General features: G+C 37.8%; 1 protein-coding gene across 3 annotated transcripts in view; it reads left to right on the top strand.

Moving 5' to 3' along the window:
- CPS1 (carbamoyl-phosphate synthase 1) overlaps nucleotides 1-25949 on the top strand; it is a 127967-nt gene that overhangs the window by 3779 nt on the left and 98239 nt on the right. For 2 of the 3 annotated variants that reach the window (XM_070489803.1, XM_070489802.1), the window contains one exon: nucleotides 7947-8093. In XM_070489803.1, coding sequence (XP_070345904.1) covers nucleotides 7968-8093 — 126 coding nt within the window. In that variant the 5' untranslated portion in view covers nucleotides 7947-7967. Of the gene's footprint in view, nucleotides 1-1249; nucleotides 1296-7946; nucleotides 8094-25949 lie in introns of those variants that run through there. The other variant, XM_070489804.1, reaches the window with a different exon arrangement.

Genomic DNA, 25949 nt, shown 5'->3' with positions numbered 1-25949 from the left:
TAGGAAGATGGACCTTTACCGTTTGTGAGAGTAGTGGTCTGATTGTTAGGAGGGCAGAATACGTCTTCCTGGGAAAACAGGAGGCCACGGAAGAAATCAGATTTAATATAAGAAATGTACTCTAAAAGGGGGTGGAGTAGGAATGTGGGTAAGTGACCTGTTTTTAGTTTTAAAAAAAAAACCTACGTCATTCCAGTATAACCTGCTGCCCCTTACTTCATGAAGCCGGTAACTTCAAGACACATTGCACAACTTGCTTTTTTTTGTAACCCTCAAATGTGTTTAATTTAAAGAGGGTCCAATACTCTCCTACCACATGCCTGGATTATCATAGGTAACCCCTCCTCATGGCCATGGTTGCTCTTTCGAGCCTTGCAAAATCATTTGTGTTTACTCTCAACGAGATTTAAGAAAACAAGCCTGTCAGAGGTGTTTGTTCTGTTCAGCACATTAGAAGAGTTTTTTTGCGTTAGAATGTTGCGTTGCAATGATAATCATTGTGTAAAACAGGCTGATGACGATTTAAATTTTTTAAACTTTTTTCTTTGAATTATTTGCTCTTTAGAATGACATGTGCTTAACGACTTGGTCATTCTATTTTATAAAATTTACCTGTCAGGCATGTTTAGGCCAAATTTTAAGAAAGTGCTTAGGCCAACATCAAGTGTAGAGTTTGATTTATGTAATTGTTAGTTTCTTTCACCAATTGTTCCATCATTTATAAAATTATTTCTCCTCGAAATGAAGTGATTATTCAGAATTTATGTTACTACAGTGATTTCTACTAAAAGCTTTAGATCTAGTGTTAAATAACTCAAAAATAGTGAGATGACTTTGGCTTATTTAGATATCTGTTTCTTATATCTACTAAACAAAGGAATTGCAAAAGATGATTTTAAAGATTCCTTTCAGCTCTATAAAACTATCTAACAATTTTTTATAGTCTCTGTTTGCTTAGTGGGAATGTGTGCAAAACATTTAAAAAGCTTTCAATCTTATACAAAGCATCTTTCAGCAGAAAACAATCCTGTTTCCTGATATACTGTGTCTGTTATATAGAAAGCACTCAATAAATACTTCTTGAATTAGTTATTCTTTTAGCAATTCTAGACTTTATTTATGAGCAATCTTGAAAATTCAATGGCATTAAATTATCCAGATTCTGGAATAGGTAACTTCAAGCAACAGGATGTAAGACAGAAAAATATAAAATATCCTTTGCTATTTTAGGTTAAGTCCAGCCAAATCAGGTAGTTAGCCAGAAGTGTGGCTCCCGGACCGATTACTTCTACCAGGTAAATTACTGGAAAAAATCTGTAGTTTTATTTCTATAATACCTTCTTTATTTCTAATATCACTTTAATGTTAAACATAATAATAAATCAGAGAAATTATGGGTAGTTTCTTCTCATTATTTAATTTTTATTGAAGTTCCATTTTACTCATTTCCAGGTTAAGTCATAATATTTCTGAATATTGTTACTTCTACAATCATATATTCTTTCTATGAAACTGGATCTTAACCAGCCTACTCTTTCTAAGTCATTTCATGTCGTTGCCTCTGTTTTTCCCAGATATAACTGCCATGCTGGAAAGAGGTTGGACGCTGGCTAAGAGTTGAGTTCTGATCTTATCAGCTGTGTGATCTTGGGCAAGCTACTTAACTCTCTGGGACTCATTTACCATCTTTCTCTGTGAGACAGGAATAGTATTAGCTATGTTCAGTTTGGAGATCATTTTTAAATTAGCAAATAAGGCATGCCAAGTGCCTCACTTAGCGGCTGGCACTCAGTAGGTGGTCAACAAATGGCAAATACCTCAACTTTCATGAAGGGTCATATTTATCACTGTTGGAGCCATTAATTAATGTATTTAAATATTTATTTGCACTTACTGGTATAATAGCAAGTGGTATATATCTCTCTCTATATCTCTGATATATGTTAATACCTTATGGTTGTAAATTCCAATGTGTTAACTTCTGTTGTAGGATCTTTCTTATTCATTACCCAAGAATTTTCCCTTTTTTTTTTCTTGACCTTTAGGAAGACTGAAGGATTTTGATTAGGAATTCTACATAACACAATTTTAAATTTAATAGTCATCTCATGGTCAAAAATATGTTGTTAGTATTTTAAGTTATTCAATATTTAACTTTCTAGTGAACTTTGAGCTTCTTTTCTTAAGTTCCACTCTAAATTCTGCTTTCTAGGTATGGCTTTAACGACTACAGCTTACTATGACTAACTTTAGGCAGCTTGCTATACTTTATGACTGCTCCATATGCTTTTTGGCCTATTTCCATATAGTCAGTTCTCCATAACTTATATTTGCAGCTTGTTTTTCTTCCTCTTTTTGGACTGACTTACACTTGACCTCACTTTGCTTGTACTTTACTCTGTTTGTGTTTGACTTTGCTTGAATTTGCTGAACCAACTTTCTACAGCATTGTCCACACCGTCCTTCTCAACCCACAAATACATAACAAGCTTGGTTTACTGACGGTTGATTCACCTGTCCTCTTACGCTTATACACATTTTCAGCAAACATGTATGCAGCTAATAATGGTCTAGAATGTAAACTCAATGCTCTTGAATTAAGGTAGATTGCATCTAATACTTCCACGTGGTCTAGTAATAATGTCTCTCTTTTTAAGGAAAAAATTAGTATCACAAGATTTATTCTTTATACACAACATACTGCTCGTAACTTCTAACCTGTTCTCTTTAAGGTGTTTTCAAATGGGTTCTTATAAATGATAGCTTTTTATTATTCTAGAATATAAATCACATGTGCCTTGGATTTTAATGTGTGAAACCATTTTTACAAGGTCTCTTCTCCAGTTCATTTTTCACAATCTTGTGTATCACTTCAGCCTTTCTGTTATCAAATGTTAGATTGATAAGCACATTCATAAAAATTTGTTCCTCACTTTCTACCCCTCAAAATGCCAATTGGACCTTAATGAATGTGTCTTACTTGATTGGATTTCCCTAGACATCTGGTTATTAAAAAACCCCATCACCTTAACAAAGTAATATCTGTCTATTGTCATTATTGATAAGTCTTCTCCCTGATTAAACTTTATTTGAGGAATCCTCCTACCAGTTTATCATAGTTTCTGTGAGAGGATACAGTATAACTCTTTTATGTGGGTACAGATCCACACCACCTTCCTTCAAAGAGTAGCCACTTTTGTCCCTATCCTCACTTGTGACAGTGTTCTTGTTATATTAGGCTAATAAAAATCAGAATTGAGCCATAATAATCACATGTACCTTCTATGTTCTATTTTCATGCATCCCTGCTCAAATACAAAATAGAATTTCTTTTCTGGGGGTTTGCTTCATCTTCTTTTACTCTGAATTTATTTGCTCTCCAGAAATACCTTGCTTCTTGCTTTAAATTTATTTCTTCGAAATAGCCTTTTGTAGAATTCTTAATTGGCAGTTGTCTTTTCCTACTCCTAAATATCTTTATTTCCTCTTATGTTCATCTGACATAATTTTATTTCTGCTTAAACAAGCCTCATTGATCAGGCAGGAACTCAGTACCCAAGAATCCATTCACTCATTCAAGCATTTTTCCAGAAGCACCTCTCCCATGCTTGCTAGAGAAAGGACATTTTGGTAGATGTGTCACTTTCTTAGAGTTGTCTCTTATTCATTACCTAGCAAGACACACTTCAAGAAGGCAGTTGGCAGTTTCTGTACCCTTTGAGAAGGAATTACTAACACTATTATTTTCTCTTTATTCCAAAACCTGAGGCCTTTATTCTCCATCATGAGCTGGTCTCATTTTACCCAGTTGGTTGCAGGCTTCCCCTTGCTTATGTCAAGGAATCATCCAAATGAAGAAGACACTTGAAATTAGTACAAATGCAGGCTGTTTTATGTTTCCTTTTAAGACGTTTTCTTGATCTTAAATATGAATGGATTCATGGGAACAAAAAGATGTAAAAAAGAAGAAATGCTACTAGTTAAAAGCACGTGGAAGTGTTCAATCTCACTAGTAATTTAAAATTTAAATGAAAACAAAATACTACTTTCTGTGCTCAAATAAGCCAGTGAAAGATAATGTCTAACGTTGGTGAGGATGTATTGAAAGGGACACTAATAGATTGTAACTGGTATGTAGATGGATATACTCTCTTTGGAAAGAAATTTGGCAATATCCATCAAAAATGGCAATACTGATATACACTGTAGCAACTACAGAAGCAATGAAAATGGAATATTTGGCAGCTATTTCAATTAGGGTTTTGAAAGAACATGTAATAACATTGAACATATTTTAACATAATATTACCTCACAAAAGCATAATGAAAGTTGATCATAGTTTTAAAAATTATGACCAGAGCATAGAAATAGATGCTAGAAGAAGATAAACTAAAATAGTAACAGAAGTTATGTTTGGAGGGTGGGCTATTATCTATTTTTTTTGAATTTTCCAAATTTCTTTAAGTATCAAATGAAAATAAATACCACGTAGTACTTGATATAGTATCATTTTCAATACCAGACATCCCAATGACAAATTTATCAAATTAAGTGCTTTTAGGGATTTGGAAGACTGAATACTTTCATTCCTCATAAGAAATAATAAATAATTATATTAGTTAGGATACTTTTCTCTCTCTCTCCCTCCTTCTCTCTCTCTCTACACATAGACACACTATACATATATATTTTAATCTCTATGTATACATATAGATATATTTCAAGGCATTTTCCAACTTAGGAAGAAATAAAATACTTTCTCAGTATTAGATTAAAAAGTACTAGAATGTTATTTACTCCAAAATTGAGGACTGTTCACTTTTAATAATTTTTAGTTTCCTACATGAGATTGTACAGAGGAGAGTAGCCCTAGTGCTGTCAACAGTGATGACTATGATACTTACCTGAATGGAAAAGAAGGGCTAAATTCATATAGAATCTTTTCCTTTTTAGAGTGAGTGACTTGTAAGATTAGAGGACCTTCAATGACCTGGATCATGGAAAACACATTTCAAATGCACAGATTCCCTGACCCACTGTGTGCACATGCACGCACACCTGTCATCCTGATTAGTTGTGTGCGGAGGAGGTCTGATGTGAGGGGAGGACCATGTGAGTGTGATCAGAGAAAAACAAACATCATTCCAAACCAAAATCGCTTTCTTCTAAAATGCCTTCAAAATGTCTTTCATAAAAGTATAATATTTCCACTAAATTTTTCATGTCTGACTTTAGTGTCCACTCCAATCAACTCTTCTCACCTCACCCCTTTGATCTGTCCTAATGTAACCTTCCTTGCTAATGTAATGATTTTTTTTCCAGTCTGGTTGTTGACTTCAGTTTCTCTTGAATGCTCAAACAAGGAACTACTCACCATTTTACTTGTCAGCCTTTCCAATCCCCAAGATGACTGTGGAATCGCGATGGATGAATTTTCTGTCTCTAATTCAGAATATTTAACCAATATGTCCCAGCCTTCTGCCCCTTCCCATTGCATTCTAGTGACTAGAAACATGGACCATAGCCTCCACCCAGGATCTTTTACTGGCAAAAATGAAAGCCCACGACAACTCTCAGGCCTACATTTTTCTTTAGGTTTTAGAGTCATGGAATTATATCCTAGAGTTGTTGGCATCTCTCTGGGAAACCATGTTTAGTCCATCATGCTTTTTAGTCAACTGTTATAAATGGTTATGAAGCTGCTTACCAATGTCTTTTCCTTATTCAAACTCTGGACTCCTCAGTACTCCAAGTGTCACATTGAGTCAAAGCTCGGGGAATGAAGGCAGAAGTACACTGCGGTGTTCAGTGTATGGGCACCTCTGAGTAATGGGACCATGACTGGTTTAAATTCATTTTTCACCTTAAAATTCTTTCATAATAACTGTATGTCATTTTCTAATTAGGCTAAGGAAAGCCTCACTATATATTTTATATATAGAGAGATACCTAGAATAGGACTAAACAGTGAATACTGTTTCTAAGTCCTATGTTCTCTAAGTTGGAATTTTCCTTCTGCCAGTTTCATCCTCCTCCTATTCATTTTTCATGACCTTTCCTTCACACAAATTTCACCTTTATTTCTTGTTCAAAACACTGCCATGACTACTATGAATACTATTTATGGATTGAAACCAACCATTTTAAGGCACACAAAGTCTTCCATGATACGGTTCGTGTTCACTTCCCACCCTGCATCTAGGCTTTATCAGAATGTTCCAACTTTTATTTAATACGCCATATGATTTCATATGTCTGTGCTGTTTCTCATGCCATCCCTTCTCCTCCTCCATCTGCTTCGTATACTCTTATGCATCTTTCAAGATACCACGTTCAACATAATCCCGTACTTAAATCTTACTGGACAAGCACAAGGGGAGTTGAGATTTTCTTATTTCTATCTGTCTATTTATCTACCTATCTATCTTCCCATTGCACTGGGACACACTATCATAACATTATTTATTTTATGAATTACTTATATACTCTAGATGGAGACTGTTTGGTTCAGCTTTCTATCATGAGGAACTGTGAAGTAGTTTGTCCTCAGAGAATGTTTGCATATGAATACAGAATTCTGTAAGACAGAAGAAGATTAAGCTTAAACTTTGTTCCTTCTTTAAAAAAAAAAAACAGCCCATCCTCCGTCCCCACCTCTGTTCTAACACTCGTCCTGTCAGTGAGGTTACGGTCTCTGTGCTGTTCTATGTCCTCTTTCCATTATGGGAAGCCCTGGGGAGGCTTTATCCTTGGCCTCCTTTGCAAGGACATCAAAGGACAATGCTGCAGCGCTTCCTGATCTGCCTGGACACACAACTTAAATGAGAGCTTCCACTAGCCAGTGAGACCCTTCAGCTGCCTAATTAAACAGGAGATTGAAGGGCTAAGTGTATCAATTTCAACTCTGGTTGAAATATGAGAATTTACATGTAATTTTTTTTCTTTTTTTTTGCTGAGGAAGATTAGCCCTGAGCTAACATCTGTTGCCAGTCTTTCTCTATTTTATAGGTGGGTCACCACAACAGCATGGCTGATGAGTGGTGTATGTCTGCGCTGGGGATCCAAACCTGTGATCCCAGGCTGCTGAAGCATAGCACACCGAACCTAACCACCAGGCCACAGGGCTGGCCCCTGTAACATTTTAATAACTGGAAAAAATCTTGACTTAGGAATAGTACTTACATTAAAATCAATATTTGCCATTGTTTCATATACTTATAAATTTAACACTTAAGAAGGACGTAATAAGCTACTTTGCTCCAGTTGTGTTTTATTTAATATTACTGACTGATTTAAAATTTGAAACCCAGAATCATACAATAGGAAGAATGTATGTACTGCTTTATTAACTCAAAAGACAATATAGTTAGGTTTACTCTATATTTGTAGAGAAAAGTTTATTCTGATGTCCTTTTTACTGTATGTGGTTTCCATTGTCTTTTTCCAATCAGAAAATGGCAAGTCTTCAAGTTTCTTTGGGAATCCACAGTCTCTTTTGAGGGAAATTAGGTATCACATATAACACAAGTAAAGCCTTTGCTCCTTGGCACTATCAGAAAGTTGCTCTCTTTAGGGTAAGTGGGATTCTTAGAGTCGTCAACTGTGTCTGGGTCATTCTACTCAGCTACATAAACAATTCCTTTGACGGGTGAGTGGTTTTCTACGACACAGCATTATCTCAGCAGGAGAAGTCAGTGTTTGATGTGTTGCAATTTGTGTTACATGTCCATGGAACATCTCTGGACGTTATCTTGGGAGGAGGGGTTACGAGAGGGAGGAGCTGTGGCTGAAGACATTTAACGGCAGAATGAATGGAAATTCAAAGATCGCTGTGCAGTCAGCCTTAAACCCCGACTGCACACCCCTCCACAGCTTTCCTTCACATTCAATAAAAATTCTCATAACAAATTTCTCATAAGATATATGTAATTCCATTTAATTTTAGTCACAACTCAACATCTTCAAGATGACGAGGATTTTGACAGCTTGCCAAGTGGTGAAGGCCCTGAAGACTGGTTTTGGCTTCACCAAGGTGACTGCACACCATCCATGGAGATTTTCAAGACCCGGCATCAGGCTCCTTTCTGTCAAGGTAACGTTCCCATAGTCATTGTTTCTGGTAAAATCCTATGGGGTGTAGTTCAGCTCGAAGCAGAGGCGTCACTTATGAAGCAATTTCAGATTTGAACGTAGTTCTGAAGTGCTAATTTATTAATATTTGCTTTACTCTAGAGCCTACTGATTTATCAAGCGCTCATTTTTATCTGCTTTGAGTAAAATTATGGTAATTTTCACCCAACATAAAGAAGGGTCACAATTCCTGTGAACATACAAGATGTAAGTTTTCTGTTGAGAAAGTAAATATTTTTAAAGGCTGTCGGGGCTTTGTCTGTGCCAGACACTATTGCCCACAGTCTGGGTTCGCACATGGAGTTGCTTCTCTGTGCACGAGCCACGTCACAGTAGGTGGAGTGCTAAGTCTTTATTTTGTGTCAGCTCACTGAAAAGTTTTCTCTTTTGAAATATCACTTTTTGGGAAAAAATTTTGGAAGGATAATATCTACATAATTTGGATAGTTGCAGATCATCTTGTAGACATCGCCTTTGCTTTTTCCTTTTTCCTCTTAGCCCTTCTTTTAGAAGGCCAAATTCACTATTTTTATTTTGCAGATTCAGACACGGAGGCAATTAGCAGCCGATGATTCTGCCCCTTCGAGTTGGTCTGTCCTGAGGGACAGGTCCGGGGAGGCAGCATTAGTGCTCTTCCCCTGCCCTACCATAGAACTGTGAGATTCCAGGAGGAACTTCTGTTCCTTGCTATAGCTTTATGACAACATTTGTTACCAGAGAAGTCTGAAATTACTCCATGGGAACTTTGCCATGAAAATCATCCTTAGTGAATATAAAGTTTAAACAATCACAGAAGCTTTAAATATACTGCTTCTATAGTAGTAAGAGCTGTAAAAAGCGAAGCAGGAAAAAACCCCAAACAACCCCTATCTGTTGATGTGAAAATAGATTCTCATGGTTTTGAGTGTTCTGCTTATACTGGGTTGACTGCAGAACCCTCCAGATGCTTCCACAGCTCTACTCATGTCAGGACTCAATATGATTGTAGCCTCGAGAGATACCTGCAGGGCTAAGCAATCCCCACAGATTCTCACGGCCTCCACTGATAGGAGTGGGAGAAGAATAGAAATAAAAGGAAAGGAAGAGAGAGAGAGACAGAAAGAGGCAGGAGGTGAGGAGTGAGGGAGGGGGAGAGCGAGAGAGAGTGAGAGAGAACTAGCTCAAGATCTCAAGAGAAAGCATAAGGAACTACCATTTTAAATTAAGAAACCCAGGAACAGCCATTTTCTTGGATTCAGTTTAATTGTAAAAAGAGAACATTATGGGCTGGCCCCGTGGCCGAGTGGTTAACTTCGCATGCTCCACTTTGGTGGCCCAGGGTTTCACGGGTTTGGATCCTGGGCACGGACATGGCCCCACTCATCAGGCCACGCTGAGGTGGCATCCCACATGCCACAACTAGAAGGACCCACAGCTAAAATATGCAACTATATACTGGGGAGATTTGGGGAGAAAAAGCAGGAACAAAAGAAGATTGGCAACAGTTGTTAGCTCAGGTGCCAATCTAAAAGAAAAACAAAAGAGAGAGAGCCTTAAAGGAGATACGTTCTAAAACATCATCAAAGATGTAGTGACTAGATATAACTATGAGAGTGAATACTTGGTTTCAGTTTAATGTTAGTATATCTCACGGGTACTCATCTATCACTTCGGAGAAAACAAATAGGAGTGACAATAATATCACCTAGTGTTAAATGTGTCTTCTGAGACTTCAAAGTTGTGTCCCTTGGAATAGCTTCTTCTCACAAAAATGGGTAGATAGAGATAGGGGTATCTCCAAGAAACACCAGAAACAGAGAAATTGATGACTACTTAAAATGGCACAGAAGTGACTGAGATTAGACGCCACTTCTCCATGATCGTAATAAGTGCTCTAGGCAACCACAATAAAATGGTTTAATTATGCGGATGGACAACTCTGAAAGTAGTTTTTCTAGCTCTGGGTGGCAGCTCTATTTTAAGGATCTGCCAAAGTTCACAGCCAAGAATGACAAATTTGTAGGAAGAATAAGCCATCATTTCATGGTATAAAAGCCATTACTCAAACTCAATCATTTCTGGCCAGAGTTTTGGAGAAACGCCAGGTATGAAAAATAGAAGATCTTGAACTTCACAATAGTGAATTAAAATTCTATGCAGCAGTCCAAGGGGGCTTGTGTTGTTACTCACTTATTCTGAAACAGTCTTCTATCTACTTTTCTTCCTGCCTTCAGGAAGAAGGCTCAACTCTCTTAGAAAGACATATCCACATTTACCCTTTTTTGATGGGCGTCATATTTTAAAGATAGTTAAAATCATTAGGACGTGGTTACATAATGGTTGGTGAAGGGCAGCGGGGACAGTCGCTAACCGCCAGTAGCCTTATAGCTGGTTGTAGATGGTAAATGGACTGTGGAGGACACCCTGTGGTCGGATCCATCGGCGCTGCCTTGTAAACTGGCTGTCTTTTCAATGTCTTTGGAGGCATTTTTTCTCTCCCGTTGGTACCAGGCGGAGGAAGTGGCTTGACGACAGCAGTGACGCACCTGTCCCTTATGTGGCGTTCCTCGTGTGTTTATGGCTGACATTTAGAGAGCATACCTTGCCAACAGTCACAGTTGTATTTCACATATAGGGAAGAGGAAAGAATTTCAAGGTGCTTTACATCTTAAAGGAATTTGATACCAAGGATTTACATGACCAACCACCATAAAGTATGAACGTTTTAGAGATGATAATCTTTTTCTATTAGTATTGGAAATGTTCAGTGCTCATTATTATATTCAGCCAGTTGCTGCTGTGCAGTGGAAGCACATTGGGTGGAATAAAAAGATGTGGATTCCAAGCCCTCTTATTCACTTATTAATGCCGTGAACTTGGTCAAGTCACATCTTCTCTCCAAACCTAAATTTTCTCATCTGTAGTGGGGAAATCATTCTTGACTTACTCAAAGGACTGTGTGATCAACACACATGGTCAGTGCTTAAAAATCTATAAAATACCTTAAAAGCAAAAATTGGACTCTTAAAAAAAATTCTGTTCTATACATTTTAGTAGAAGAACTTAGTAGAGAGTTAGATCAGAGTTTCTTCATGGACTACAAATTATCACAATGACAAGATGTCTGATAAAAATTCTCAAATATTTATAACGATGACTTTTTCACCTTTGCCTTAAGAATAAACCTCTCTCTACAGAGATATTGCTTATACGGTCATGAGTTGTTTAATGACGAGGATGTATTCTCAGAAACGCATCATTAGATGATTTTGTCGTCGTGTGAACATCATAGCGTGCACTTACACAAACCTAGAATGTACAGCCTACTACACGCCCGGGCTGTGTGGTGCTAATCTTATGGGACCGCTGTTGTATGCACAGTCTGTCATTCAATGAAATGTCCTTATGTAGCAAATGACTAAAATAAATTAGACTCAGAACTATGAAGCAAATAATCTTTTTCTCACTATGGTGAATTCAATTCCAAAAGTCAGGATGTACATCTTAATATCCTAATTAATTAATTAATTAATTAACAAGTGAATATTGAAACTTCTACCCTGGAAGTTATATATACAGGGAGAGTAATAAGTGAACAGTAAGTGAACAGTTTCTGACTTCAAGAAACTTATAGATTTAAAAATCCTGGGTTCACAAGTCTTGGAAAGTCACCAAGACCAAATGGTTTTATTTTCACTTGCAAATGAACTTGGAAATCAAAGGTATTAAATTGAAAAGGTTAAGATCCCTGTGAATATAAAAGAGTTCAATAAGCACTGCTTCTAACATGAATCATTTTTAAAAATGGTGGCTGTGTTATGATTAAGCTGGGCCGTTAGAGTTCTTGCGTCCTTCTATCTGGGGCTTCAGATGCGAGGGAGCCCCAGGGATCATTATGCCCTTTGAAAGGTCTTCATTTCGTAAGATACTACATTCTGATTCTAACACACAAGTAACTATTTAGCTCAGTCTTGAGGGGCTATTGTCATTTGATGAGAAACTGGCAACTACAAAAATTCCTACAATTAGAATTGTTTAGTTATTGGGATGCAACCACAGCAGGGCTTGATGAGCAGCGTGTAGGTCTGCGCCTGGGATCCAACCTGTGAACCCTGGGCTGCAGAAGTGGAGCCAGCTAACTTAACCACTACGCCAGGGGGCTGGCCCTATGCACTCCACTTTTTGTATACCCCCTTTCTTTCATTTGTTTGTCATCAACAGTGTCTTGACCTTTTGAGCTTCTTGCCATAAAACCCTTGAAGAAGCTGTAGTTGAACAGGGCCCAGACTAGAGGCGGGTGAGTGAGCCCCAAGGTGCCACACTGGAGGAGGCTATCACTACCAGGGCCATGGTGCCTCCTTCGATGTTGTGCCCCAGGCTCCTCACTCACCTCACCCTAGTTCCAGCCCTGGGTCAGAAGCTAAGAATTCCGGCTGGGGGAATGCTGAGAGAACTGGCACTGGCTCAGGATCCCCCTCCCTCTGATGGCACCTCAAGTTTCTATTTGGCCATGCTTAGCCAGACTTACTGATGGGTTAAAGGCCAATTTAGGTCCTACTGTTGAAGAAAAAGGAGAACACTCCTCTGTTCTCACGTCTTCCTTAGACATTCTTCATGTTTCTGACTGGTACCAAAGGTTGGAGGTGTAGTAGAGTTCCCAATCTCTCCTAAGCAATGGTCATATCAGAGCTCGCTTCAAAGCTTCAGGAGTTTGCTGTGCACGACAACACCCTTGATTGACCGGTACTCCCTCGGGTCTTTATATGACCGAGGATGAACACAGCTGCATGGGCCAGGGTCAGACTTGGTGATGGACTCCTTAGCCCTACTGGTCTCCAGCTTACACTGCATTTTCTTCATCTGGTCTAAATGAATTCAATCGTGAAAATAGTTTCAAGGCTCCTCTATTCTTTTTATTTTTTTTTTCAATTTCATAAATGCCATATATTGACTTTTAAATTTCATAAGGAGATTATTGACTAATGTGAAGTTCTTACAAGTGAATCAACAGGATTTCTCTATCCCTCAGTATTTTACTGAATAAGTTTCTTCTGTGTTGTTGATCTAAATATAAGACCATGTTACTTTCCTACCATAGACTAGAAATGAGTTTACACTATTGGAGATCCCTCCAAGATTCAGAACAGTTCACCACACAGCAGATGCCCACCACGTACTTGTTAATAAATCTGCACTTTATGACTGTATTTGGTAAAGCAATTTTTCTAAATGCTATATTTTATTTTAATGAGAAACAACTAGAATAAAGATTACTTATGAATTTGACTCATTTGTTTATAAATGTCCAGAACATAGAAGCATTCAAGTAAATTAACCTTGTGATTTTTTCCCCAACATTGGTTTATGTTTAACCAAAGGCAGATGACTGAAATTTAACTTAGAATGTTGTAAGCCTATTAGCTTAGGATGTTGTAAGGCTTAATTGATTACTGCTGTTCCACGACTTTGAAATCATCAAGTGTTGGACATTGTAACTGCAGAGAAGTCTCCTTAAATATTCTAGACATAGCAAACTGTGCTGTAATTCTGAACTTTAGGTATCCGTATTTTGATAACGTAACTCCAAGAATCAAAAATAAATTTCATTTACTAGTAAAGAATACTTCAAGATTTTAACTTTTTACTATATTATCTATACAATAATAAACTGAAATAAAGTCTGGCTTTAAGCTTCCTGCTTTCTAAAGTACGGTTCAGATTTATTTTATTCTTAAGAGGATGAGTACTGATATGAACTAATAGCTGAGAAACATCAGGTAAGTCAGAAATCAAATATGTTATATAACTTTAGGCCTTGGTGAAAACGGAAATGAACACATGGGCCCTCCACTTTTTCTGATATGCAGATACTTTACAAAGACAAGTGATTTACCAGTCGGATTCCCAGAGTAAATCAGTTTCATTTCCACTACTAGCTTAAGGAGATTATTGTGGCTATAATGTTTTATATTCAAATCTTTTACAGAACTTATTGCTAAATTAGCTTGAGGCTTTATACCCAGAATATTTTACTGGTGAATTCCCACACCTATGGGAGGAAACAGTGCTGTTCTTCCCATCTCACAGATGGGTAAGTGGTATAGTAAATGCAAGGACACGTGGGTGTCTGTTTTTGTACACAAAGTGAAGCATATATGTAGCAAATTTGCTTAGAACTTTAATTAGGCCTCAAATCCCACATGGATCTTTTTTTTTTTATTTTGTTATTTTTTAAAGATTTTATTTTTTCCTTTTCCTCCCCAAAGCCCCCCAGTACATAGCTGTATATTCTTCGTTGGGGTCCTTCTAGTTGTGGCATGTGGGACGCTGCCTCAGTGTGGTTTGATGAGCAGGGCCATGTCCGCGGCCAGGATTCGAACCAACGAAACACTGGGCCGCCTGCAGCGGAGCACGCGAACTTAACCACTCGGCCATGGGGCCAGCCCCTACACATGGATCTTTTTAATTGGACATTTTGTGACTGTGCTTGTATATCTGAAGCCATCGTTTAACCTGGCTTCAGAATGCTCCAAATAGTTTCTCCTGGTGTAATTTTATGGCTTGATCAAGAGTCCACTTATGTACTGCACTTTATTTCAATACAAAATAGATTTTTCTTTTCCTTTTCCTTTTTGTTGGGTTCCATTTTGAGAACGGGTTAAGTCAAAGAATCAGTAAGGATTCTTGCTTTTATAGCCATAAGTAATTCTATAAATATGATATTTTACAGCAACGCTGTTTAGTTGACATATTTCTTCCACTTCAACCAAAATATTGTCACGTGCTTGAACAACATTCTGTTCTTCAATTTTCAATTTGCTTCTTTCTCATGTAGTCCTGTAAGCTCCACAGATGCAGAAGTCTAATGAGGTAGGTGTTTGCCATAAGAAATTTTAGATCGCAGGAAGAGTCTCATTTTGACTTGTTTCCGGTGTCTTGAACTAAAGGAGCCAAAGAAAACTGGGTCAAAGTAAAGGATCGGTATCCTCAAAGTTAGCCCAGAATGATGCTGGGATGTGGAATGATAAATGAACAACGAGGGGATTAGTTTTAATAACATAACACTGAACTCAAAGGAAAAGCCTAACGACAATAATAAACACGAGGCCATTTCAAAATTTTTATAGCTTACATTACAAATTATGTTTGAATTTTGACTGTGACTTCCTAAGACTGAGCCCTCTAAATCAATCGAACATAGCACCAGGGACACACTTTCAAAGCTTTTGGAAGGAGAATTGAGCTGTGTGACTTCCATTAATAGCTGCTGCATTGTTCTTCTGCTAGAAATGCTTTGAAACATCTACCCTTTTAAACCTGATCTCAAACAGAGAGAATGAGTGTAAAATTCCAGTCATTTATTCGTGGTCTCACAAAGCCAATCAATCATCTTACTAGGAACTAAAAATAGACCCATCAGTGCTGGTTTACAATGAGTTTTAATTTTAGGGAAAAATTAAAAGCCCTAAAGAGATGAGATGTTTAGGGAAAATGTCAGCTCTACTTGCCGTATCACGTTCTTGAAATGTCATTGAAAAAATAAAAAATTTTTAAGATGTGGTGAAACAATAATATCAACATCCACAGCAGACAAACCAACAGAGAAATAGAGAATTTATTGCAATTTCTACTTATATGCAACCCTGTTCACAAATATGTACTTTCATCAAAGATTATTTAGAATTTGTGAAAGAATTCCCAGGTTTTACAAATATGAGAAAGCACAATAGCCAAAGATTGCCGAGCTTGTTAAAATGCCCATTATAAAAGCAATATAAAAATAGCGATCATATAGATATTTGTGTAATTCACTTTAACTTAGAGAAAAATAAAATTGTAAAATAAAAGATTAAGAATGGAGTAACTGCATATATATAGGAAAATTCAGTTTTGGCCCAGTCAAATATTATGCATGGAAAAATCTACAATTTTGATGTTCCTCCTATAAGTTTGCAGATAAAAGTACCATTTAGTATCACTGGACATGGAGACTTCTAATTTCAATCTTTAATCCTCAAAATCATATAAAGTCACTAGGAAACACAATTTTTGACTCCTTATTTTATAACCTAACTGGCTCCCAGATCCACAATATCTGTGTGTTCCAGGCTAAAAGAAATCACACTAGGAGGATAAACTAGTTTTAATGCATTTTCCTTGCAATCCATATTGGTTACAAACTCTTGGCCTATTTTTTCGGGGGAGGGGGAGGGGCTGATTTGTATGTTTTCCAAACATAGTTACACAGATGGGAGAAAAATATAACTCTGAAGAGGTGGAGATAACGGTATTATTTGCAGATACAATTTAAACAGTGGTTCAGGGTGAATCAAGAGCTTTTTAGAAGATGTAGAGAAATTTCTCTCCCCCTCTGTGTGTGCACGAGTTTTATTTTAGGCAGTTGCATGCTGAACTTGTACTCAGTGGCCCCAAGAAAGTGAATGGTCACTCTTGGACATTGGGCAACTTGGGGATACCATTAGCTTTGGCCTAAGGACTTTGACTTACCTTTAAGCGCTGTGTCGAATTCACTTGAAGTTTGGGCTAATTCTCATGTTTCAGGGATACATGAAGAACGGGAATCGTTCACATGTCCTGCAGTGTTCTACATGCAGCTGGTAGTTTCTGAGATGGAACCCTCATAAATAGAAGTTTCTTTCTTGAGGTTCTCCAAAGCCTTTGGATTCTTATCCAGACTCATTTGGTTTAAGCGTTTATCATGACTTAGGTTCTCCGGAAGCAGACAGACACTGACATGGTGTTTGGGGAGTCAGATGTTTATTGGAGAACAACTTTGGTGGAGGGAAGTTCGAGGAAACAGGATCGGCAGAGAAGAAATAAGCTATGATTCAGGTGTGACAAGGCTTCAGTCAACCTGATAGGAGGCTCTCGCCCTTTAACGTTTCCTGTGTTGGTCCTGGGCCCTTCTGTCCCTGCCTGGCTCGGTCACTCCTGCGGGCACGGGCTGCTCCAGGAAGGGCGTGAGCGAGGCGGCTCTCTGCGGCGAGGCAGACCCTGAAGGCCCGAGAGCCGGGGCCTGGCCGCCAGGCTCGCTCCGTGCGGCGGGGCAGCAGGTCCTTCCTGGAGGGAAGCTGGGCGCTCCTCCGCTCCAGCGTCTGTGGTCCTAGCAGTCGCGAGAGCTTGGGAACTCGAGGACCCGGGATCGGTGCGAACAGTTCCCAAAACCCGTTTGTTCTCCTCAGACTACAGGATACGATGAACGACTCGACATTTCACTCTGACAATTTACAGACTTACAAAGAGGTAGTTCTCGGTCGGCCTGGGCGTGTTGCAGCGCACCCATGGCTTATAGATAAACTTAAGTAGAGTTCACGATTGAATTGCTTTTTATCTCCATTTAAAAAATTGGAAAGCAGAAATAGAAGTAAGCTTAGAAAAAGTAAAAGGGGTAACACATAACTCAGTTTACGCTGAAATTTTCTACATGTTGGCTCCTTAGGGAAGGACTATGGTAGAGGTGGGAGAGTGTCGATTCCAGGTCGTACTGATGAGGTTCGGAAACCACTACTCCTCCATTTACTAGGGGACTGATCTTTACTACTGTAAGCCTGAGTTAGCTCAGCTGTAGGATGGAGAGCTTAATATTACCTACCTCAGTGTTTTCCGGGAGGGTTAGAGGAGAAAATCCATTAATATCTTTAGAGACAGTGCCTAGCAGTTTCATGTTATCTATTATTAGTGATGTCTTAAGGAGGGGATCAAAGTGGAGTTCTCAGTGAGGGCAATGTGCTCTTAAACACATTTTTCCAACATAGCTTCATGATTCTATTTGAAGTAAGATATCTTTCTCAGAACAGGAAAAGGTTATCATTTAAATCTATATGCACAATTTATTTGTACAACTCCTTTAGAATTTAATAAGCATAGATAACTATGTATGCAGTCTGGTTTATGTCTTAATTGGGTCTCATTAAATAAATGCCAAAGGGTAGAAATAGGATAGTGACAGGTCAATCTGCTTCTATAAGGAATGCTTAAGAAATGGTGATGCTTTAGTTTTTTCAAATATAGGGATTACTCCAGAATTTAAAGAAAACCAAAAAAGTACAAAATGGGAGGTGCTTTAACATATGGACTCAAACTAGAGAAAAATTGAAGTATGTATGTTTACTTAGTAGTCTCAAAATTAATTATACAAATATTTACTGAGTGCCAAGTATGTACCAGCACTGTACATAAACCTCAACAACAATAACCATAAAAATAGAGGAGCCTCAGTTTTTTTAGACGGGGATAAAAACGGACTAATTATTAGTTGTAAACTATTTGAGAATTTGGTATAGAAACGTAATTAATTAATGTAATTATGAAACTGCATCAGTGAATTAAATAAATTTATTTTTTATTTTATTTATTTAAAAAACTTTACTACTGACCTACAGTAGTTTGGCAAGCATTTTAGATGAAAAGTAAAGGGAAAGCAGAGAGTGATTGGGTTATGTATGCAGAATCCAGTTTTATTCCTTTTTCCCAGTGATGGAGAATTAGATTTTCGTTAACCTAAAATAGCTACTAATATTAATAATGGAAACAATTAATTAGGAAACCCAAAGAATGAAGATTAGAAAGCATAGACGACTCTTCTGAAGATGCTAGCTGCACAACACCTAGCTGGCATGGAAACCTAGGGGTGCTTATTCAGCAATGATTGCTGACACAGCTGCAATTCATTCTTCACTTTCATCTTCCATCCTTTAGCATGAACTATACCTGTGTGGAATATCTGTCCTTGCTTTCAAGAGGAGAAGGTAAAATTAGTAAATAAAATAAAATAAAAGCCATGGAAAACAAAAACAGAAACCAGTGGACATCAAAGTACTGTTTTGAAACACCATGGTGTCAGCATGAGGGGCAATGTTATACAGCAGATCACTGGGACTTACTCATCTTGAATAATTGAGACTTTGCATCCGTTGATTAGCAACTGCCTATTTCTCCCTTTCTCTAGTCCCTGGCAACTATGATTCTCTCTGATTCTATGAGTTTGACTTTTAGATACCTCATATAAGTGAAATCATGCAGTATTTGTCCTTCAGTGACTGGCTTATTTCACTTAGCATATTGTCCTCAAGGTTCATCCATGTTGTCATATGTAGCAGGATTTCCTTCCTTTTTAAAAACTGAGTAATATTCCATTGTATGTATACACCACATTTTCTTTATCCATTCCCCTGCTGATGGACATTTAGGTTATTTCCACATCTTGGCTACTGTGAACAGGGCTGCAGTAAGTATTGGAGTGCTAATGTCTCTTTGAGATCCTGATTTCAATTCCTTGGATAAGATCTAGAAGTAGGATTGCTGGATCATATGGTAGTTCCAGTTTTAATTTTTCTGAGAAATCTCCATGCTGTTTTCCATGGTGGCTGCACCATTTTGCATTCCCATCAACAGTGGAATTATTTTTAATTGGAGTAATAACTATTTAAGTAACTTTGTTATCTAGCCCGTGGGACCACATGTGATTTGAAAGTTGTTACTCCCAAGAGATGTGAGGAAAAGATGCCAAAGGGAGAGAGACTGAAACTCCAATATCTTATATTAGACAATATCTTTGATTCTGAAAGATTTGTAAGACTAACCGCTACTAGAAAAATATCGAATTAAAAATGTGTTTTAGAAAAGAGTTCAACCAAAAATAAAACAAATGAATTAAGGATTTAAAATGTGGTTAAGAGTAAGAATTATATTGAAAATAAAATGAAAAAAACAAATGTTTAATATTTTCAGTATTAAAAGAAATAATGGGAAAGATGGGTGTGGGGTAAGAGAGCATGTGCCTATACTTTTTCCTGCTGTAACTTTTCTTCTTTTACCGAATTCATTGTTTGATCATCTAGCAGTAATCTGCTAAACAGTTGGTAGATTATCTGAGTAAAGTAATTTTACCAAAGTGTGAGCAAAGCTTAATTATGATGTAATGGCTTTATAAAAAGGAACTGCTGCAGCCACTTACATCTCCACTTGGTGGAACATGGAAGAGAAAATACCACTGGAGCAGGTGTTCTTTATTCCCTTCCCTCGTCTCCTAGGAGGTGAACCACATGGAATTCAGTATAGCTATAAATTGCCGTGGCTTCTCACCTTTGTGAGCAGAGCCTAAGAAGAAGAGTCAAAATATGAGTGGAGCAAGGCAGGAGTGCAATTTGCAAGCTGGTTATGTCCCAAAGAAACAAACGTAAAATTACACAGCATCTTTGCCACCTATAGTCATTTCTTCATTCATTCATTCATTCAACCAATCAGTATTTGCTAGATATCTACTACCGGTAGGATTTGTGGGGTGATACCTAATCATATCTTCTCCTTAACCTCTAAATTTAGAATCAGTTGAGAAATAAGACATAGTATTCAACAGATGTAGATCTGAATGTTAGCTTTATTGCTGTGAAAGCTATTTGGAAAACATTGCCTAGATATGCAACCAAATGAGCTTCTTAGAACTTACATTCCCTGAGTCAAACGTATTCAGTCACAACTGCACATCTCCCACCCTGATGTACAACTGAGAACTGGTATCTTTGAAAAGAGAGTTAAGAAGGGCTGAACCAGTTTTGCTCAATTCCGTTCCCAAAGCTGCCAGTCACTCCTGTTACCTCTACCTAGTGGCCCCGGGGTTAAATGGCCTTTCCAAAGTTAACTTTGTGGACCAAGGTCTGAATTCAGAGACGTGCAAAATGACTTCCACAATCACCTACTATGTGCCCAATGCTGGGTTATGTGCTGGTGATGCTGCCTTGGACAGAGAGGGCAGGGTCTCCGTCCTCGATGTTGTCTTGTGTTGCCTCTAATCTTATTGGAGAAATTAGTCATATACTTGGATGTAGGGCAGTGAATTATAAGTGCCAATTTTTGTTTAACCTTAACTTTGGAAAGGACAAGTCTTTTACTGCTCGTTTGGTTAATGTACAAAGATGATCAGCTGGATTTTGGATAGGTAGAGAGAAGAGTGGGCAGGAATGAGCGTAAGATCTTGGGCATATCTAAGTCATAACGCCTAGGAGCTCTTCAAGGCTTGTTTTTCTGACAAAGTCTCCAAAGGCATCTGCAGAATTGACCTTTAATACAAAACAATTGATCAAGAGTACAAATCCAGGACCAAAACTCAGGAAATAAACAAAAAAACAAACCAAAAAACAAGTGAAATCCATATTTTACCAGGCAGGGTACAGGAGGGAAAGAGAAAGCCAAAGGGTGGAAGGTGGAAGAGATGATGAAAATTGCTCTCTCCAGCCCAACCTCATTTTTGCTCCTTCTTCTTCCCTTCCATTCCAAAGAGCCCAATTTCCAACAGTCCCTAACGGACAGCGTTGTGCGTGGATTGGAATGGATGGGGCAGGGCAGAGGAAGGGATTGGCTGTGGTCTATGATTTTTTTTCTTTCCCTAAGGTGTCTGCTTTTCTCCAGAAGTCTGCCCTATCGGTACTTAAAATAATTCCTCCCCGGTTGAATGGAAAATTATAGTCTTATCCCGAAATGTCTTTCTGAACTGGTTTCTAATTTAGATTATGAGTATATAAGCAAATTTGGGTAATAGTTATTTAGGGACTAGAGTTATATATATATATATACATACACATTTTTTTCCAAATGGATAGTTATTTTATCTTTCAAAATCTGTGATCTAAGCATTTGCCAAAAAGAATGCACTTGACCTTATTGAAATGAGATTTCCAGATAGAAGCTTCATTTTTGGCTGCCCCTGTGGTAAGAGTTCTCTTCTTGTTACCTTTAGTGGACTGTGTATATTTGGGTTGATAAATAACATTGAGTGGAGAAAAAGGATTGATTTACATTTGATTAATAAAGGTAGTTTAAAAATCTCTTAACTACTAAGCTGAAGACTAATTATAGAGTAGACTACAACCCGTATTTGTTGAATTTGTTCAACCCAAAGACTAGATACAACCCGAAACTTCTTTGTTATAGTTCAGCATTTTATTGTCCATTTGGTTGAGCCAACATGAATAAAAGGTAGGGGCCCAGCCCTGTGGCCGACTGGTTAAGTTTCCGCCAGTTCGGATCCCGGGTGTGCACATGGTACCACTCATCAGGCCACACAAAGGTGGCATCCCACACAGCACAACCAGAAGGACCTACAACTAGAATCTACAACTATGTACTGGGGGCTTTGGGGAGAAGAAGAAGAAGAAGAAAAAAGAAGATTGGCAACAGATGTTAGCTCAGGTGCCACAAAAAGAAAAAAGAGACAAAAAGGAATAAAAGGTAAAAACAACAGCTAACTAGTCCTTTGACTTTGAGGTGCTTAAATCTAAAGTTAGACAATGAATTAAAAGTTAAATTTTTTTATTGGGTATGATCTTGACATTTGAAGAATATTCTTATAATTTTATATGCATTTAATAGGTGATAAAGAATTGTACTATAATGAAAATGAGTACTCAATTAAAATTAATCCTCTAAGTGGATCTTGTCACACCTGCAATTTAATTTATATGAAGGTTTTACTAAGAAAAGTTATTTGAATATTAGTAAAAGATCCAGAGGGCAAAAAGTAAAATGAAGAGCTGTAAAGACATATTAACAGAATTGAGGCTGTTTATCCCAAGTCAAGGAAAAAAACCAAAGTAGCCATCTGCAAATAAGGCTCATATAAGTATTCGTAGTTAGAAAGAGAACAGTTGTTCTGCATGTCTAGGGAGAGCAAAACAGACTAAAATCCTTCTCAATTCCACCAGGAGGCAGTTAGATTATACTCACTTTAGGCTTTGTTGCTTGCTTGTATAACTCTGTAAGAGAGGCAGCAGCAAGTTAGACTCACATTTCAAACTGAGCAAGGTGAATAATAGTACCTGTTTATTCAACTAATTTTGATGATTAAAAAGTAAATAGTGTCCAATGTTCAAAATAATTTTGATGGGCCCAGCCCTGTGGCCTGGTGGTTAAGTTCGGCATGCTCTACTTCAGCTGCGTGGGTTCAGTTCCCGGCTGCAGACCTACGCCACTGGTTGGTGGTCATGCTGTGGTGGCAACCCACATACAAAATAGAGGAAGTTGGGCACAGATGTTAGCTCAGGGCAAATCTTCCTCAGAAAAAAAAAACACATCAACTTTTGAGCTCTTTGAATTTGACTTAGATCTTTCACTTGAATTTACTCTGGCAAAAATATATGAGAACAATATAAGAAATGTAAAATAATTTTTCTTCAAGATTCATTTGTATAAGCTATTCTAAAACTAAGTAGAAGAATATGAGATTTTCTTCCCATACTCCTATATTTTAGAGCACACTAGGTGAGGAGAGCTTTCTCATTCTTTGTATTTGCAAAGTGAAAAAAGGAATGAAAGTTTGTTATGTAATTCAAGAACTGTCAGCCTGTTTCATGTGAAACACCTAGTAAATTGATATAAGCAAAGCTTTCGTTTTGAATTCCCATGATATTTGTCTTAATGCTGCATGAGGTATATTTGAACACTCAGGTGCGGCACACTCATATGCATATCCTGGTGTAACCATCCATTGACCTTTCTCTTTTTCGCCCCTTTCTCCCTCAATACCATTTGCATGTCTTTCCTACGATAATATCTCCAACGTTATGAGACCACATTTACGATCTTACAGAAAGGCGCTGTTAGTTAAATATAAGGAAATGGCCATTCAAAACAGGTATTTGGTTATTTTTAAATTCATATCTAGAACAAATTAAAAACTGAATGTGTAATAATGCTTTTCAGTATATTTTTATGTTATTTTCTTCAGACTGGCACACAGTGATTCTGTATTCATCCAACGAAAGTTAAATGATTGTCTGCTCTGTGCCAGGCACTGGTGTTGGCCCTGGAGGCAGACACACGAGTGAATGAAGCCGACCCAATACTCTGCCCATGTCAAGCTCTCTTTGCAGTGGGATAAGACAAATATTTTAAATAAGACACTGGCTGATGTGTTAGAAGGAAATGGGTGCTACGAAGAAGGAGCGGACTAAGGAGACAGAGGGCTGGCATAGGGGGGCGTATTGTAATTTTACTTTATTTTATTTATTTATTTTTTGGTTAGGAAGACTGGCCCTGAACTAACATCTGTTGCCAGTCTTCCTCTTTTTGCTTGAGGAAGATTGTCGCTGGGCTAACGTCTGTGGCAATCTTCCTCTATTGTATGTGTGATGCTGCCACAGCCTGGCTTGAAGAGTGGTGTGTAGTTCTGTGCCCGGGACCCAAACCCGTGAACCCCAGGCTGCCAAAGCGAAGTGCGAGAACTTAACTATCATGCCACCAGGCCGGCCCCTGTAATTTTAAATAGGGGGTCAAGGGAGGTCTCGCCAAGCAGACAGATGGCATTTGACAAAAGACTTGAAGGCATCTTTAAATTTTGAACTTTAAATTCAAAATTTGACATGAATTTCTTTCTTAAAATCTTAATTTTTGTTACTTAAAGCACGAATGGAAAAGAAATGGTGAATTCTTTTATTAAAGAGAAACCTCCTGAAGGAAAGGGTGGTATTTTATTTATCTTTGTATCTCCAGATGCTTCCGTGATAACCTTCTCGAGGTGTCCTCTGTTTTAGTATCCATACACGTCCTAGCCCTTGACTGAATGAGGGACTGGAGACATTTATCCCTGTATTTCCAGAGCCTTGCCTGATACTTGGCAAATGCTAGGAGCTTAATGATGTGGTGACTCTAAGGTCTAAACTGTCTTATTGACACATATATTTTTATTAAACACTTAGGGACCATGTCACAACAGAGGTTGTTTGTTTTATAGAACTCCTATTTATAGATCCTTCAGTTACATTTTCTGACATCCTATGAGTGTACAGACTTCATTAAGGTTTCCTTTGTTCTTTCAGCATTCAGAGTACCAAAGTGCCCTGGCAGTCAGCACTTAAATGATCACGTCATGTTATAGTCTAATTCCTAGACAATGGACTTTCTGCTGGGACTCAGGCTACTAAAAATCATACAATGGTAGCAAGGTGATTTCTTTTGGACTCATAGGAATGAAATAGCATTTGGGAACTGTTGGATAGAAGAGGGGATTCCAAATAAAAGCTCTTTCTTCAGTTCCTCCATCAATTCATAGATAGGTCAATTGGCACTCACCATTTTAAACTCATCGGAGGCCAATGTATTTAAGTGGAATCTAGAGGGTACTATAGGCAATAAACGGAAGCATTGCAACAATATAACATGTAGCGGAAAGAGGATTGGAAGATCTTAAATGCTGCCAAACAGAACAAAATGTAATTAAAAGAGCAAAAAGACGTACTGAACACAATCTCAGGGACTATTTCAGGCAACAGTAAATATCCTCTCAAATATATCTTTAAAAGACGAAAGCGAAGTAGAAAACTAGTCCCACGGAGACAGGAAGAAAAATACCAAATAGAACTGTAGGAACAGGCTAACAAGAGTCAGATTTACTTATGCTAATTTTTACCTTTGTTTAAAATAATTAGATGGTGTCTAACCCATAGATCAGGCAATTTGAGATTCTTAGATGAAGATAGAGAAAAGCAAAGGAAAGATATAAACAGAGGCGATATTTTAGGCGGGTATGGCTCAGAATAGGGTAAACTGGTATATGGAAAACAATTGAAATTTGCAGTTCACACACAAGTTTTGCCAAGTAAGTACAGTTATTTTAGGTTTTATCAAAGTTACATATTATTTAAGAAAATCTTTCCTTCCTTACATCCATTTTGTGAAAGCACGTAGGTTACACATGACTTTCTCAAGAACAGAAAATAATATTTTCAGTACAAAATATCTTCTGACAGTGAATTTCCATTACTTGCACCAAAAGTTTTCGCCTAGTGAAATATGTCAGAGATACCTGGGGAATTTTCCCATAAGC

This window comes from Equus asinus, chromosome 19 (genome assembly GCF_041296235.1).
Source record: "Equus asinus isolate D_3611 breed Donkey chromosome 19, EquAss-T2T_v2, whole genome shotgun sequence".
In the NCBI taxonomy this organism is placed as follows: domain Eukaryota; kingdom Metazoa; phylum Chordata; class Mammalia; order Perissodactyla; family Equidae; genus Equus; species Equus asinus.
Note: the sequence above shows the minus strand (reverse complement) of the source record. Positions and strands in the feature narration are given on the sequence as shown.